The sequence below is a fragment of the Esox lucius genome, chromosome 16 (assembly GCF_011004845.1).
Source record: "Esox lucius isolate fEsoLuc1 chromosome 16, fEsoLuc1.pri, whole genome shotgun sequence".
In the NCBI taxonomy this organism is placed as follows: Eukaryota; Metazoa; Chordata; class Actinopteri; order Esociformes; family Esocidae; genus Esox; species Esox lucius.
This window is the reverse complement of record NC_047584.1, coordinates 11,000,032-11,017,243: the sequence shown is the minus strand read 5'-3', so window position 1 is coordinate 11,017,243 and position 17,212 is coordinate 11,000,032. Positions and strand designations below refer to the sequence as shown.

Below are 17,212 nucleotides of genomic sequence, written 5' to 3'. Positions count from 1 at the left end.
TATACCTCAATAACACAATTAATAATATGCTGTTACATTTGTCCTAGACAAAATGCTTTGCATTTAAGTCCAGAAAAGTGCTTCTTTGCCATGTTTGTTTTGGTGTTATTACTTGACTGTCTTGTTGCATGTTTTGGTGTGTATACTGTATATACATTGGTAATGTTGAGCAAAAAAGGCTATGACATTTTATCAGCTTGATCCCTGAAAATATGAAAGAAGTCTAACTCTTGAGGTAAAATTGAGCAAAGAATTCTTATTGGCACCACTAGGAATTTTTATCAACCATATCTAATAGAAGTATCAACCCATTGGTGTATGTACAGTAACCCTTGAATGGGTGTGTCCAAGCTTTTTCCAAGTTCATCTGAGTCATTAGGTATTACTGGAATATTAATATGAGGCGAAACGTCCGCCAAACTCCCTTAATCATTTATCAACATGGGGATTGTTAGGTTAACACCAATGAAATGAGACAAACAGTTGTTGACCTAAATGGCTATTAAAGAAAATGTATACACACCTAAATGAATACTAATCTCCACTATTAGTGCAATAATTAAGAAGTTTACATTCTAACTACTGCAGTGATTAACCTGCCTGGGAGAGGTCCCAAGTGTATTTTGCCTTCCCTGAAAGAGTTAAAGAACTGTATAATTTCATTGAACCTATACCGTCGAACTATTTGGGTGTCTTGCCAGAAGAAATCCTCTTTCATGGGGACATAGCATCTGAATACAATACTCTGTTTCCAATAAACGTTAGATTGATGTTTAACAAACTACATGCTCTGATGTTTGTCCTGATGAAAGCAAGCTAGAATGCGCATGATATTTGCTTGCTTGACACCCTAAATATCTTTCTTCTTTTTTCCTTCAGCTGTTAGGAGACTCCAGAAATAAGGTAGTTTTCTTATTTGTGAAACATATCTATAATTATTCTATTAACTTATCAGCGAAGATGATATATAATGCAGAATATAATTGCTAAATGATAGTTAGACCAGAAAGATTGAATCATATTAACATTTGGATCCTTGCTACCTGGAGTTTTCCTGCCCAGTTCTGACCCGCCCCGTCCTTGTCCTCTTCTCCGTCCCACCCCCGACAGAGGAAGCCCGTGAGGCGGCGCTACGAGTCCCCGGGTATCTACTCTGATGACGATGCCAACAGCGACGCGTCTAGCGCTTGCTCGGAGCGCTCCTACGGTTCCCGGAACGGCGGCGTCCCTCACTACCTGCGCCAGACCGAGGACGTGGCCGAGGTCCTGAACCACTGCGCCAGTTCCAATTGGTCCGAGAGGAAAGAAGGACTGCTGGGTCTGCAGAACCTGCTGAAGAGCCAAAGAATACTGAGGTCGGACCATTCGGAAATGCTGCTGTGTACGGCTTCCGACTGTAACTAAGACCAAGGATCTGCTTGTACCCCTGTAACGTTTGTTTCAGTGATGCCTCTCATGTTCTTTATGTTTCCCGAGACAGAAAGAGGAGTTGTTGCCGTTTAGGTTGTTGTACGTACTGGATTTGACTTAGTTGTGATTCTTTATCATTTTTCACAATCATTTCTATTGGGAAAACTTTGAAAGGACCTGCAGGCTGTTTAATTTTTTCTAGTTTTCTTTAATGACGGTAAGAGGACAGTTCCCTGTCATGGCTGTAGCGTTCCGGCTGCTTTTAACTGAGCCTCTCTGATGTCTGTTCTCTGTGTTCATGGTTATTCATGTCTGGGTGTGGATGTTGTCGTGTGTGTTGCAGCCGAGTAGAACTGAAGAGACTATGTGAGATCTTCACCAGGATGTTTGCTGACCCACACAGCAAGGTTGGTAACAGGGTATTCATCGGCGCTGTTTTCACGGATCACATCTAATGCATCGATAGAGCCACTCATACATTTTTACTTTGGACATTCAGAAACCCATTGCTTTGCAGTGATTTGTCTGAAAAACTAATTGTGTGTTTTGTTGCATGGTCTGCTTTGGTGTGGATTTTAAACAACAGAGAGTAAGTGTGTGTTTATATTAATATTATTTATTTTGGAAAGGCTTTTATTGACTGTTTTACAGTGCAGTGTTGTCAGCTGTTGATGGAGGGTTGGGGGTTGTGTGTCTCTCAGGTGTTCAGTATGTTTCTGGAGACTCTGGTGGACTTTATCCTGGTGCACAGAGAAGACCTTCAGGACTGGCTTTTTGTGCTACTCACCCAGCTATTGAAGAAGATGGGCGCTGACCTCCTGGGGTCGGTCCAAGCCAAGGTCCAGAAGTCTCTAGACATCACCAGGTACGGAGCTCCAAATCCACCATTTAGTAACATCTCGGAACACACTTCTTTTCTCTGACAAAAGATTTCAAATCTTAATGAAATAATAAAAACCAGAAAAGGAACCAGGCAAGCCTACTTCAGCCGGCCCACCACTGAAAGCTCTCAGGAGAGGCTCTCTTTAGCCACTACACCGCAGAACTGCTCACTTAGCTAGTGTCTGTATACCGTCTCGACATTAGATCATTCTGTCACCCTTTAACATCACGCAAAGTTTGAATATTTTGCTTGACACCATTAAGCATTGTTTTAAACTGACTTTTCTTATTAAGTTTACCTCCACCACAAATAGCATATATGAACTGTATAGCTTTTGCCACAGGCTGTTTTAACAGCTTATTAGCCATTCGTGAATTACTTTGATACAGTAACTATCAATACAGGTGACGATAACTGACTTTTTCGTGAAAAGACGAGAGAATCATGTAGCCAGCAAAGTGTTTTTCTATCCTGGACAAATCCTAATGCATAATTCGAAAATCCACAAGAACAGTTTTATTTTAGGCTTCCTATAACGTAGCTACTGAAGGTTGTAGCCAGCAAAGTTTTTGTCTGTCCTGAACAAATCCTAAGGCATCAATCTTCTAGGCCGGCTCCACTTATGCGGTCCGGCAAAAATGATAATCAAAAAATTATGTTTGAATATACAGCTCCGGCAAAAATTAAGAGACCAATGCAGTGAGGAGTGAGGAACAGAAACGTTAAATTTGCAGTGGTCTCTTAATTTTAACCCTTCTGTTCCTCACCCAAAAGCTTCCTTTTTTACTTTTGGAAAGGAAAGAAAAAGGTGCATTGGTCTCTTAATTTTTTCCGGAGCTGTATATAAATAACCCAAAGCAATCTGTGCTGGTTTAGGTATTTTAGCAATATTATAATATTATGTATATTTATATCGTAGAATTGTAGTATTTTACATTATTTTCTGTTTTGTTCCCAGGGAGTCGTTCCCGTTTGATCAGCAGTTCAACATCCTGATGAGGTTCATTGTGGACCAGACACAGACACCCAACCTCAAGGTAGATCATCAGAGTACTCAACCTAACTAATTGTTTTACTGATGGCTCTTGGTCTAATGCGTTACAGTGCGAGTTGAAATACCAGTAGAGTTCAGCGGTGCTAACATTTTAAAGTGAGCTTGCTTGTGATTCATGAAGCTGATCTATGTATCGTGCAGGTAAAGGTGGCCATCCTAAAGTACATAGAGTCCTTGGCACGGCAGATGGATCCTACAGACTTTGTCAACTCCAGTGAGACCCGGCTGGCTGTATCTCGCATTATTACCTGGACCACAGAACCCAAGAGCTCCGATGTCAGAAAGGTATGTGTCGGGAGGAAGTAGGAAATGCTAGGCTACTGCCTTAGTCCCTATAGATTTGCTCAGTACATGCTAGCATAATAACTGTCTAGGCACAAAGCTGTGCTAATAATGCAGCGCTAATCATATAATATTCGGACTGGATCCTGATGTAGATTCCACTTGTTATTAGAATTGATTCACTTGGATTGTCTATTATCATTTATTAATAAACCCTTCTTAAGAGGAAATGTTAATTTTTACATTATTTTAAACGTTATCCATACTAAGATCTAGTTTGGTAGCTCGTCATTGATTAACTCTGTTAGATCACATTTGAATTGCTACACATTTTCTTGTTTTTCTGTCGGTGTTCTAAACATTGTTGGCAACAAGTCGTTGTACCACCAGGAATGTCCTTGGGCTAACAGACAGTCTCCACTATCTCCCTGTGCTGTGGCTGGACATGTGTCCCCTCTGTGGCTGGGTTTGTTTTCCCCACTTCTAGTGTTTTTAACACTCAGTGGAGCATTTATTGTCTCACTAACAGCTATAACCTTGTCACTGTTTATAGTGAACCACTATAAACAGCCGCACTCCTTTGTCAAAACTACAATACCCATAATTCTACCCAACTGCCACTGTGCCCCAGACCCTTCATAACTGGGTGGTGGAGGAGCTGTCAGGCAGGTCCAGTACAGCAGCCTTACTGTCCCAGCAGGCCGGGGATGGCCACCTGGAAGAGCGCTGTAAGCAGGTAGCCTCATCAACCAATCACTGTCCACCACCAAGCACGCCCGCTGAGCCGCACCGATGCCTAACCGACCCAACGAGTGTGAAACCATCTCAAGTGTGGCCCTGCCTCTCTACCGCACCCTTATGCTCTCTAGCCTTTTCTGTCGCTCGCTCTAACCTCCAGTAGCTATGCCTTGTGAATTTGATTGTGGACAAATGGACTGGTTTGACCGAGAAACTACTGTTGTTGGCCGACAAAACACCACAGAGATTTTCTGTTATTAGGTCATAGGATGACGAGAATGGATTGTTGCCTCGTTTGTTTGTAATGAGAGTTCTACTGACCATTGTCATTGCTGAATAACGGCGTGAAACTTTGAATGCTGTTTTTCCATTTTCTGTTCAGTTTGCCTAACACATTAACTTTTGATCCACATTAACTTCCTCTCCACATGCATGCTGACATGGTAGTTCGTAGTCGAAAGAATTCCTTTAATTATTTAACATTGTATGTTTTAGGAAAGCATTTAAGTTCTTATTATTAGTCATGTTTAACCTGCTAGATGTGGTTAATGAATTGTATATTTTTTCAAAGCATGAGTAAAAGCTGACTTCCTGATATCACTTTTAGCTCAATTTGGGACAAATGGCCTTCCTGTAGGAATACTGAACACAGTATTGCCCCAGAGGCAGCCCACCTAACACTGTACATTCCGAGTCCCTCTGTTTTCCTAATAACCACTGACTACTGGATGTCCCAGTCCCTGTCAGGGCCCCTTAGGGCCCGGAACCCACAACCCTGTCCTCTTTTCCCAGGCAGCTCAGGTGGTCCTGATCTCTCTGTTTGAACTGAACACGCCAGAGTTCACCATGCTGCTAGGGGCTTTGCCCAAAACTTTCCAGGATGGTGCCACCAAACTGCTCCACCACCATCTCAAGAACTCCAGCAATACCAGCAGCGTGGTAAATGAACACAATCGGGGATAAGACGGAAAAATTAGTTTTACGCTAACAGCCGTATTCATTTAGATTGGGTGATTTAGAATACTTAGTTTTCTAACCTTTTTTGGTGCAGACTAGTTCTTTCATGTTTTTTATTTCTAAGCTTCCATGTCATTCTGTTCCTTAGAGTTCTCCCAGCAACACTATTGGTCGGACCCCTGTACGCCACACCCCCAGCAGGACCAGCCCTCTCACCTCCCCGACAAACTGCTCCCATGGAGGGCTGTCTCCCAGGTAACCCCCCCCCCCCTCCCCCCAGAACTCAGTCTACACTTCCGATTTGTATGTGAATGCATGGCCAAACCACAGCAATGATTAATCGTAATGCATGGTTTAACACTAGAGGACTGGCTGAGTGGTTGATCCTAATATGTGGTTTCCATGTAGCGGATCGGTTGATCCTACTGCTTGGCTAAACTAAAGAGGACCGGTTGATCCTAGTGCTTGGCTAAACCGTAGGGAATCGGTTGATTCTACTGCTTGGCAAATCCATAGAGGATCGGTTGATTCTACTGCTTGGCAAAACCATAGAGGATCGGTTGATCCTACTGCTTGGCTAAACCATAGAGGACCGGTTGAGCTGTTTGTCCTCCTTCACTACGCATCCTGATGCTCTGCGCTTATGAACGCATGCTAGCCTCTAACCTAGACTCTGATCTAGCTTCTGATCCAACCCCAACTCAGACTATAGTTTCTTTTTCTCTTTTCTCCCTCTGCTACACTCTTTCTTTCTGTCTGTCTCCTCTCTGTGTGTGTCGCCCTTTGTGTTGTTGCCCTCACCCTGCCCCGTTCTCTCCCTCTGCCCGTCCTCCCCTCGTGGTCCTGATGTGCCGCGGCCAAAAGTCGGTTGTGGGGTGGGTGTTGGAGTGGCGATGGGCTGTCTAAGCACCCCCCTCCCCCTCATCCTCCTCCGCCTCACTCCACCCCCTCCGGCCCCGCCCTCAGGGTCCTCCGCAGAGCGTACTCTCCCAGGTAACACGCCTAGGGGGCGGGGCCTCAGGGCCACGGGAGGGGAGGGACAGCAAGTCCTCCCGGTGTTCCTCGACCCAAATAGCCGGTCCTCGCTTCCTGTTGCATTATAGCATCCACTCTTCACTGGGTAGTTATCCATCCCAGTTGTAGCATCACCAATGGTCTGAGCAGCATCCAAGGTCTTCAGCTAGAGCAGTGAATATGACTCCTTGCATGGTGTAGGACTAACCCAAGTAGTCTGACCATATGTGCCTTTGTTCTCTGTTCGTGTCGTCGCTCCAACCACTTTGTATGCAATACCACTCCTCTCTTATGTCTTCCTCAGCATGTTGGAGTATGACACAGAGAACATGAACTCGGACGAGATCTACAGCTCCCTGCGTGGAGTCACGGAAGCCATCCAGAGCTTCAGCTACCGCAGTCAGGAGGACCTCAACGAGCCCCGGGGGAAGAGGGACGATGCGGTGAGTCATTCGCTCCGCTTTGGAAAGGAGATGGATTGATTGATTGTCTGATGTCGGGGAGGAATCAGACCTCAGGAAGACGCATTTTACAAAATAATTAATGGTTAAATTAAGCAGGGATTTGTTAAATTAGGTGGAATTTTTGTTAAATTAGGTGGAGTAACGTTTTGCTACCTGTTTCTTCTCCCTGGTTATCACTAGCTTAGTGATAACCAGGGAGATAATATACGTATTATTACGTTTATTTATTAAGCACTTTTCCCATCATCACCACTGTAACACATCTGTTTTTCTCTCCAGGCGGGACGTGAAGGTGTGGCCTCCTCTCCAGGCTCTGATGCCCGTTTGGGGCTGGATGTGGTGGAGGGTGGGCGGACGGCCCTGGATAACAAGACCTCCCTGCTCAACACCCCATCTCCCCGCTCTTTCTCCGGGCCTCGGACCAGGGAATTCGCTCCCTATGGATATGGAGACACCATCACTTCATCCTACGACAAGAGTGCCCTGAAGGAGGCCGTGTTTGATGACGACGTAGAGCAGTTTCGTGACTGTGAGTCACCCTTGACCTCTCCTTCACCCTGTGATACCGGCTCCATTGACCACTTCCGATCCATCCTGTAAAGTCATGACGTGACGCTGTTACATCTTCAGGTTTTGGCGAAACAAAGAAAGAACAGATTTGGCCCATTCTAAGATTGTCATCCTCTCCCCTCCCTCCTCCCTCTACAGGCCGTCGGCAGGAGGGCAGTGTTGAAAACAAGATGGTGCTGCCTAAGGGCTTTGCTCCTGGTAAAGATGCACCACTCCACTATGCTTATTGTTTGCCAACCATTTTCCGTATTCCTTTCATTGCCATCCATTTCAGCATCCTGAGTGATTGGCTGTCACTTTTGTTGTGTCATTATGGTACTAGCCAAGTACAGTGGCTCTCAAAAGTATTGACCCCCTAGGAACTTTCCACGTTTTATTGCTTTACAACATGAAATCAAAATAGATTAGATTCTTTGCCACTTATCAACTTAACAACATAATGTGAAAAATAAAATCGGCTTCTTGGTGGCCCTTCTCATCCAGATATTCAGTTTTGAGGACAGCCTGTTCTAAATAGATTCACAGTTCCGTATTCTCTCCATTTCTTAATAATGTACTTTACTGTGCTCCGGGGGATATTCTGGGGAAATATCTTGGAAATGTTATTGTATCCTACACCTGATTTGTGCTTCTGAATAACCTTATTCTGGATTTGCGTTTTTGATTCAGTGTTTTTGTTTGACTTCATGATGTCATTTCTGTTAGGAATTGTACTAACCAACTGTGGGACCTCCCAGAGACCAGTGTATTTAACCTAGAATAATGTCAAACCTTATTTCAACTAATAATGTGACTTCTAAAGACAATTGGTTGCACCACAGCTCATTCAGGTGTCATAGCAAAGGGGGGAGAATACTTCATTTAAAAAATATATATTTTTAATAGATTTAGAACAATTTACCAATTTAAATTTTCACTTTGACATGACAGACTTATTCGTATTGATCAGTGGCAAAAACTCCAAAATAAATCCATTATTGATTTCACGTTGTAAGACAATAACATTTGGAAAAGTACATGGGGGCTGAAAAGTGTGTGGGCTGTACAACTGACCCAGTCCACACACCTCTTTCCCCACCTCAGGTTCTCAAGACCACTCAGACCTGGTAGCAGACCTTCTGAAGGAGCTGTCCAATCACAACGAGCGTGTGGATGAGCGCAAGGGTGCGTTGGTGGAGCTGCTGAAGATCACACGAGAGGACAGCCTGGCCGTGTGGGACGAACACTTCAAGACCATTCTCCTTCTACTGCTGGAGACTCTGGGGGATAAAGATGTAGGATCCTGTACTCATAGTCACTCTAATTGGGCATGTAGCTGCCGTGTTGGTTTAACTGACAGTGATTATGGCCGACACATGAACAGCTCCAGAAAAAATTAAGAGACTACTGCACCTTTTTCTTTCCAAAAAAGTTGAAAAGGAAAGTTTTGAGTGAGGAACAGAAGCGTTCAATTTGCAGTGGTGTCTTAATTTTAACCCTTCTGTTCCTTCCTCAAAATCTATTTCTTTGGACTTTTTTGAAAAGGAAATACTTTTTTGGAATGGTCTCTTAATTTTTTCCGGAGCTATATGTATACTGAATAAACGGGCCACAGCAGCACTACCACATATTGTAGTAGTGCTAACATGTATTCATCAACTGGCACATTGATTTTGTCAGGGTCCTTTCATTTTTCAATGCTTTTTCAATGGGCATTGTACATCGGCAGATGGCAGAGATGATGCATCCCAATCCAGAAGATAGAAGTCTGCCTGTTTTAAAGACCTAAACCACATAGCAGGACTTAAATGGTCAATGGACATGTTAGCAAATTAGCGCAGTCTTCATGCGCTTGACCACAGACTTTAATCAGTCTTAAATTGGTTTCCATTCTTAATGGCCAAGGTCAGATTCTAAGATCTGTCAAGGAAAAATGTGGCAGTGGAATGCTGACTTAATGAATTGGCTTTTACCTCAAAAAGAGATGAGCAGCTAAGGGATTTTTGGTATCTGTACCTCTACAATTTCCTGATTAAACTTTAAATTTGACACTTGAGGGTCCTGACAATAAAATACCTGTAAGAGGGTAGTTTTTGTAAATGTAAAATAAATATGAGCAGGACAGAATACCTTTGGGAAGCAAAATAGCTAGCTACCCCTCCACTTGACGAAATGCATAAGGTTAGCGCACTAAATGTATCTCGTTACAATGCGTTGTGAAATATATGCTTAATTATTAGACCATCAACATCTAGGAAAGTGGTTTCAAAAACTCCTTAAGATTTGGGCTTTAAGTGTCCATATTCTGGCTTGCATAGGAATGTGGGTGTATACAGTATTTGGGTGTGCAGAATGCTGTACAATGTTTAGATTAAATTAGATTCAACTTTATTGAGCAAATGTAAGTACAATGGCAATACTAAATGGCATTGAAGGCAAATTGAAGGTGCAAGGTGGCATGTGCAACTGAAATGCAGGGATAGCAACAATGAGGTTCCCGAGGTAGACACATACATGTAACAACTGTGTTGGAGGTTTGACAGAAATTCATTCCTCTTACTAGCACACGATCCGGGCCCTGGCCCTGAGGGTACTGAAGGAGATACTGAGGAACCAGCCGGCACGCTTCAAAAACTATGCTGAACTCACCATCATGAAGACCCTGGAGGCACACAAAGACTCCCACAAGGAGGTATACTCTATGCTCTTATGTTCCTCTATGGATGTTAACAAATAACCATCTCGATAATTGGAGGTCTATCGCATATCCAAAACGGATCTAGTAAAAACACTGGAGGCAAAATGTCAGATTGGGAAACAAGACAAAAGCCACTGCAAAACAACAGCCACCTGAAAAAAACATAGGAGTCCCCAGGGCTCAGTACTAGGTCCTCTCTTGGGGTCACAACCACATATGGGATCACCTGATTTCACAATTGTGTTGCGAGAGAAACTGGGGGGAATTGTAGTGCTTGCCCCTGAGTGGCGCAGTGGTCTAAGTCTCTGCCTTGTTGTAAAACTGCGTCTAGGTTCAAAACTGTGGCTAGGTTCAAATACCCATGATTAAACCCATGATTCCTGATGGTCTAGCATAGGGTGATGCAATTTGTCTCTGTGCAGCCCACAGACTGAGCTGCTTTGTTACGTTGCACTCAATTTCTTGTGGTAAGGACAGGAACCTACCATGGTTATAAATCTGGGCAATGTCTACCAGCTAAGCACTCACTGGTTAAGCCAGCAGTGTGATAACAATCAAAATGGCTTGGGTGGACATGCTTGGAGGAAATGTTTTCGCTATTCCTTAACTACTGTGGAGTTTTTGCAACAAGACAATGCCATTATATCAAATATGATACTACAAAATTGTGAGTGGGGACACGTGTCCTTGTTACATTGATCTAGGGTTGCATGAGTAATCTCAGGTAGCCACTAAATGTCGCACTAAACACAGATTTTTTTTTTTTAGCTTAGTATGAAGTGTCCTTGAAGTGTCTGTTTTTCTCTACAATGCTCAGGACTTATTTGACAGGACGAGCCACTCTGACACTCTGAGAAGATCATCTTTGATGTTATTTTTGACAGGGATTATACAAAGTTATTGCCTGATGATCTTCTTGGATGTTCATCTGAGCTTCCCAGTACCTTGATTAGCTCCTAATACTCATTACTAAACATAGATTCTAAATGGCAGGTTTGCTCCTAATACTCATTACTAAACACAGATTCTAAATGACAAGTTAGCTCCTAATACTCATTACTAAACACAGATTCTAAATGGCAGGTTTGCTCCTAATACTCATTACTAAACACAGATTCTAAATGACAAGTTAGCTCCTAATACTCATTACTAAACACAGATTCTAAATGACAAATTAGCTCCTAATACTTATTACTAAACACAGATTCTAAATGACAGTTTAGCTCCTAATACTCATTACTAAACACAGATTCTAAATGACAGGTTAGCTCCTAATACTTATTACTAAATACAGATTCTAAATGGCAGGTTAGATCTTTGAAGCTAAATGAAGGTTGTAAATGGCAGGTTGGGATATTGATTAGTGCCTAAATATTTACTCAATTGCTGTACATTAAAGTTCTGGACAGAAGTGAGAGCTCAAGTCTGAAGCTATCTCTTCTCTCCCGCTAAATGGGCAACTTTTACATGTTTTTCTTGTCATCCGAGGGGAATGCTGTAACTTTTTAAGAGGAGTCTCGTATATTTAGAAAAATGAGATGTCTTCTCGTCCCACTTCGGGAACCCCGGCAGTGCACCATGCGCTAACCACTTGTGGTCTCTTCCCTGTCGGACCAGGTGGTGCGGGCAGCCGAGGAGTCAGCCTCCACCCTGGCCGGCTCCATCCACCCAGAGCAGTGCATCAAGGTGCTGTGTCCCATCGTCCAGACGGCCGACTACCCCATCAACCTGGCCGCCATCAAGATGCAGACCAAGGTGATAGAACGCATCACCAAGGAGTCCCTCCACCAGCTGCTGCCTGACATCATACCGGGACTGTTGCAGGTTAGGCATGGGTCCTGGGGCTGGTCACGCCAACCCTCTGGGCACAAACCTGTTAAGTCAGTCTGCTTCACGTAACTGAATTCAAAATGATTGAATCAAGTGGGAAAACCGTTGTCAAAGTTGTGAGTTAACTTAAACTGTTAAATTTGACCAAGATGTTTAGGATTACATTGTCTTTGTGTAATCTATTGAAATGTTGTACAGATTGCTACAGAAGACTTGATTTAGCATTGGGGGCAGTGAGAAAATAAAGAACTAACATAGGTGGTAGTATCTAGGCCTATACGCATATTTGTTCCTTGTTCATATTTGGACAGTGGGAACAGTTTGCCTTATTTGTACCTGGAAATGTTTGACTGTACTCTCCACCTGTGCACACACACGTCCATCACTCCTCCCACATTCCCAATGACCTGTGGTTCTCTGTGGACGTGTGTGTGTGTGTGTGTATGTATGACTTTGTAAGTGTGCGCTTTGCTAACTGCGCTTCGGTCCATGGGCGTGTATGTGCGTGTCTGGCCTTTCTCCCATGGGCAGCCAGTCCAGTGATAGTCTCCGTCTGTTCCCAGGGCTATGACAACACAGAGAGTAGTGTCCGCAAGGCCAGCGTGTTCTGCCTGGTGGCCATCTACTCTGTGATTGGAGAAGAGCTCAAACCACACCTGCAGCTACTGACGGGAAGCAAGGTACACTACGTCTCAAAGTCTTCACAGAAACCCAAACATAAACCACTTTTTTCATAGGTTACACCCCCCCCCCCCCCCCCCCCCCCCCCCCCCCCCCGGTTTATGATGTGTTTAAAGGGACAGGGTGGTTTTTGCCCCACTTCTGCGGCGGTCCTTTGGTTGCGTAACGGTACGTGACCGGAGTCCATCAGGGTCGTACTCCGTAGGCCACGCTGTAGCATGATGTTGGGAAACAGGAAAAAAGGACAAGGAGTCAGTTTGAAAACGTTTCTTCCGTAACCTGGGAAAGAGTAATGTGATGCGAGAGGCGGGGGGGAGGGGGGTGCTGGATTGAGTAACCTACCGGGTCACAGAGCACTGGATCCCTGCCAGGGCAGCGGTGTACTTAGTTAGAGAGTGAATAACACTCAGATGATAACACCAGCCGCATTTCACTATGTAGACACTGTCCCCTCAAGTGGATCGTTCCACTGGAATGACACACCAATGATACTCAGCCGCTCAGGCTGCGAATGTAGATTTTATGAAGATTTTAAAGGAACATGTCTGAGGACAAATGCAATTGGCACAACACCTGAGACATTTCTGCAATTTCACCTGGTAATTACTCTGTCATTAGATTGGTCAATAAATCATTCACAACTGAGTCTTGTGTAGCCAATAGCCTTTCCCCTTAACTAGGGATTGTCACACTTCCCCTTGATTTCTGGAGAGCTTTGAATTAGCAGGTTGATGGTCCCCTGTCACCCAGTGGCTGCATTGTTACTGGTACCAGGGGTTAAGTTCATCAACGTGACCACAAAGACTACGAAGGCAGAGTTTGCAGAAAGTTGTGCCCTATCCTAGCTCATATTGCAGAACATTCTATAAAACCTGGAGGACACCGGAATTCAACAAGCCATTATTCACCTCTGTCCCAGCCTGGAATCAGCATTATTAGCATCGTCCAAATTCATGAATTGAAAGTGTAAACCTACTCCATAACACTACAAACTAAGCCTAGTGAGGTTGTTTACCTCAAAGAACCTGTCATATCTGTCATATCTTTCAGGGAGGGTGGCTGTCAGCATAACTCGTAAACAGCAACTGAGCATCATTGCCGAATAACAGAAGCTGTGTGTGGTAGCTACAGAAAATTGTTTGCATAGTGCCAGTTTCAAGTCATCAGATTCCACTCGCTGTTTTGTCAGTATTCAGTGAATCTTTTTTTTGCTTGCGTACCAGACACTGAATTTAGTTTGAAGGTTTTTGGTTTCTTATTTTCCGCTTGCAATGCAGCTTTTGTGGCTCGGGACACACAGTATCAATTCATGAATTTGGATGCTGCTAATAATGCTATTTCCAGGCTGGGACAGAGGTGAATAATGGATTGTTGTGAAAAATTACTACATGGGCCTTTCAAGAAAAAGGCAGAGTAATCAGAATTTCACCCAAATACGAATCTAGATTGCACTATCCCATTAATAGGAAATTCTGTTTACTTCCCAACTGAGTTAAATGGAATTCAACCCAAGTCTGGTGTCTTTTCATGTTTCCTTGCCTTACCATGATGACAGCAATGTCATAAAATACAATCTAATATTGTGTTCTGCTTGCAGATGAAGTTGCTGAACTTGTACATCAAGAGGGCCCAGACGACCAACAGCAACAGCAGCAGTTCTTCAGATGTGTCCTCACACAGCTAGCTGTAGAAGGAGTCTACCTGTCTGTACTTTAGGGGACATAATGTGTGTTTCCCAAATGGCACACTGTTCCCTTGATTGTGAGTAGGGTGCCAGTTGGTATGCAGACAATGTGGGGCCTCTTCCAGACCTCTCCATTCTGGAGCTTCGTTTCCCAGGTTACCCCACTGGACAACTGGTGACCCCATTACCTGCTTGGCTCTTCAGTTATTTATTTTTTCTCTCTCTATTTAATTACTTCATAAAAATCTTCCCCCCTGATGCTTATTATGTTGAGCATTTTCAGAGTAAGGGAAGAAACGTCTCAAAGTGTTATGTCCATATTGTCCATTAACAATGGTATGATCCAGTAGCAATGAGATAATATTGATTCCAGCTAGAACAACATCCCTGCAATTGTAATTGAAAGAACAGACACAACCTGAAAGGTCACAGTAGAATAATACTGTTGCTTTTAACAAGCAAACCCCAATTCCCACAGGAGACCAGATCACATTTGATTTGTAATAAGAATCATCTGGCTAGCTGTGATAATACAAAGCCCTGATATACAGGTTTGAAATAATAAAAAAAACAATAAGGCAGCAATATTGTAGAATTCTAATTGTTTTATTATTATTTTAGGAATGATTTTGTACAGTCCTAAAAAATAAAGTGTTATAGAGTAGACCATTTAAGTCAATAATCATTATGAAATCTACTTTGATTATTAGTAGTCATTGGTTTGGGTAAAATGAGAGAGGGAACCATTTTAGGTCGGCTTGCAGCTATCTGCTTAGCTGTATCAGGAGGGGAAATATATAAGTACTATATAAAGACATATTTGAGAAATATACAATGTGAAAATTAACCTGTTCAAAATATGAAAAGAGATAAAGATGGCGGAAATTCAATCTGTCGTTCTAACTCACAGTCAGTTATGTGTGAAGTTAACTCCATTTCCATGGTCAAATAAATACCGTTATTTACTTAAGACAAGTAAATAAAAGTGACATTCCCTTAGTCAAATGAAGTATAATTTAATGGACCTATCAGATATTACAAAACTGGGCCGTCACTCATGACCACAAGCAACGTTGCCAATGAAAACACTTAACAAGTCCCAAGGGTCAAATTTAGTCATTTGAAACTTGAGTTGCCAGATTATGGCATTTTACCTGTTAAATATGATACTGCTGCTTGAATGTATACTTTTATGGCGAGAAAGCCCATTGATAGTGTAGATAATTCAATGTTCCAGGCTATGTTTTTGAAAGAAATTAGTGGATTATTTGAGGCAGAATTTAAAGACACTACAGGCTAGTTTCCTGGACATGGAATAATACTTGACCTGAATTAAAACATATTCTCAATAGAGAATATCCATTAAAAGTGTGATTTAGCATTAGTCTTTCTGTGTCCAGGAATCTGTCCTTTCTAGGCCTTATGTTACATTGTCTTCAGTAATGTTTGGAACTGAGTAATGTTGAAAGAAGAGCATGGATGTACATACAAAAGCTCTTATCTCTTAAAAACATCATTTTCTTACCCCAGGAATTACAATAAACAAGCTTGCAAACCGATGAATAATCTTCAACACAGTAAAGCCAATATGAGTTGTTTTTTTCAGTATTACGCACTACTCGCCCACCCTCCACGTAACTCCAGCTTTTGCAATAAAGAAAATACCATGAGGAGCAAACGAAGTATTTTGTACATAAATCTTGATAAATCACTACTTCGCAACTTTCACAAAATGAAACACAAAAAAAGTCAGCTATCTCACTTTTTTGCACGTTAGTGAATTAGCTTGCATGTTTTTGGACAGCACATCTACTTTTGCATTGTCTGCAATCAATGGGTCCTATTTTGGTTGTTTGAAGTGCACTTGTAATGTCATCAGTTCATTCAGCCTTTACCACAGTTTAATTCTCATTTGACATGGTGGAGGGTAGAACCCCGGCAATACACTCCCAGTGCTCTGTGAGTTGACCAAAACAAGATGGTGTTAGTCCAACACCACTGTACAACACTACATTACACGCCTGCCTCAATACCTGTACAGTACTGGAATAGCAACTTAGTCCTGCTTAAGTACAGTACTACACATTTGGGCATGTAGCTTTATGAAAATATGTTGTGTGTGCGGGTGTGTGCGTGCGTGCGTGCGCCTGGGTACTACAGTAGTGTCTGGCATCTATTCCCACCTGCTCAACAGTTCAAATGACATAATTGTTTGCTTTGTTTTCAAACGGAGGCCTCCATTCTTTAGCAAGTCATTTTATTTGATTTTGTGTCAGGGAAAAGCCGACGATTCTGTTAAAGACAAAGTACAGTTTTGGCTGATGAACCGTAATGATCTGGGTTGTTCATGGTGTGCATCATATGCTGATGTCATCAAGAGAAGGTATATATCTAGCAATCTGTTCACGATGCATGTTATTGTTTATTTCTTTCGCTTCATTTTTGTCATGTAAGATTTATATCTGTATTTATATAACTATTTTTTGTTTGTTTTTCATGACAACTTGTACAGAAGGGTTTTGTTAACATCCACCTGTGATAGATGATTCGCAACAATGTACATTCATTTGCTCTAGAAATAAACAAACATGGAAGTTCATTAACTTGTTATAATATACTTGATCTAAGAGTTTTTACTTTGCTCAAATAGCAGTACTATCGGTTGCATTGTCATGCAGTTGGATTGCTTAATGTTCCATTCATTTCTGTTTTTAAGTTTGAGTGCTGAGGTGTGCTTCGTTCTTCTGTTTAAAGATTAACCAACCGGTTGAAACCTTCAAATACTTTTCAGGTTCTTAGAGAATGCCAAGATAAGCTAAGTAGAAGTTAAAGGAGGCTGAGATCGGGATTGACGCAGCCCATTAAATGACTTGTTATTAAAGATTATTTTAAAACAGAAAAATGTAAGAGGCTAGATACGATGCTAAAGCAAAGATCTGGTATAGATCTGACAGTGCATGTATGTCAC

General features: G+C 42.5%; 1 protein-coding gene across 31 annotated transcripts in view; it reads left to right on the top strand.

Moving 5' to 3' along the window:
* Positions 1-16,861, top strand: part of clasp1a (cytoplasmic linker associated protein 1a) — a 72,159-nt gene extending 55,298 nt beyond the window's left edge. For 17 of the 31 annotated variants that reach the window (XM_010879754.4, XM_010879751.4, XM_010879757.4 and 14 more), the window contains 19 exons: positions 880-903; positions 1,111-1,355; positions 1,754-1,817; positions 1,997-1,999; positions 2,112-2,275; positions 3,252-3,330; positions 3,489-3,632; positions 4,261-4,365; positions 5,160-5,306; positions 5,473-5,579; positions 6,189-6,317; positions 6,643-6,781; positions 7,082-7,331; positions 7,511-7,570; positions 8,456-8,646; positions 9,915-10,043; positions 11,667-11,873; positions 12,443-12,559; positions 14,158-16,861. In XM_010879754.4, coding sequence (XP_010878056.2) covers positions 880-903; positions 1,111-1,355; positions 1,754-1,817; positions 1,997-1,999; positions 2,112-2,275; positions 3,252-3,330; positions 3,489-3,632; positions 4,261-4,365; positions 5,160-5,306; positions 5,473-5,579; positions 6,189-6,317; positions 6,643-6,781; positions 7,082-7,331; positions 7,511-7,570; positions 8,456-8,646; positions 9,915-10,043; positions 11,667-11,873; positions 12,443-12,559; positions 14,158-14,244 — 2,391 coding nt within the window. In that variant the 3' untranslated portion in view covers positions 14,245-16,861. The remainder of the gene's footprint in view (positions 1-879; positions 904-1,110; positions 1,356-1,753; positions 1,818-1,996; positions 2,000-2,111; positions 2,276-3,251; positions 3,331-3,488; positions 3,633-4,260; positions 4,366-5,159; positions 5,307-5,472; positions 5,580-6,188; positions 6,318-6,642; positions 6,782-7,081; positions 7,332-7,510; positions 7,571-8,455; positions 8,647-9,914; positions 10,044-11,666; positions 11,874-12,442; positions 12,560-14,157) is intronic. The other 14 variants (XM_010879759.5, XM_034286852.1, XM_034286851.1 and 11 more) reach the window with 6 other exon arrangements.
* The last annotated feature ends 351 nt before the right edge of the window (positions 16,862-17,212 follow it).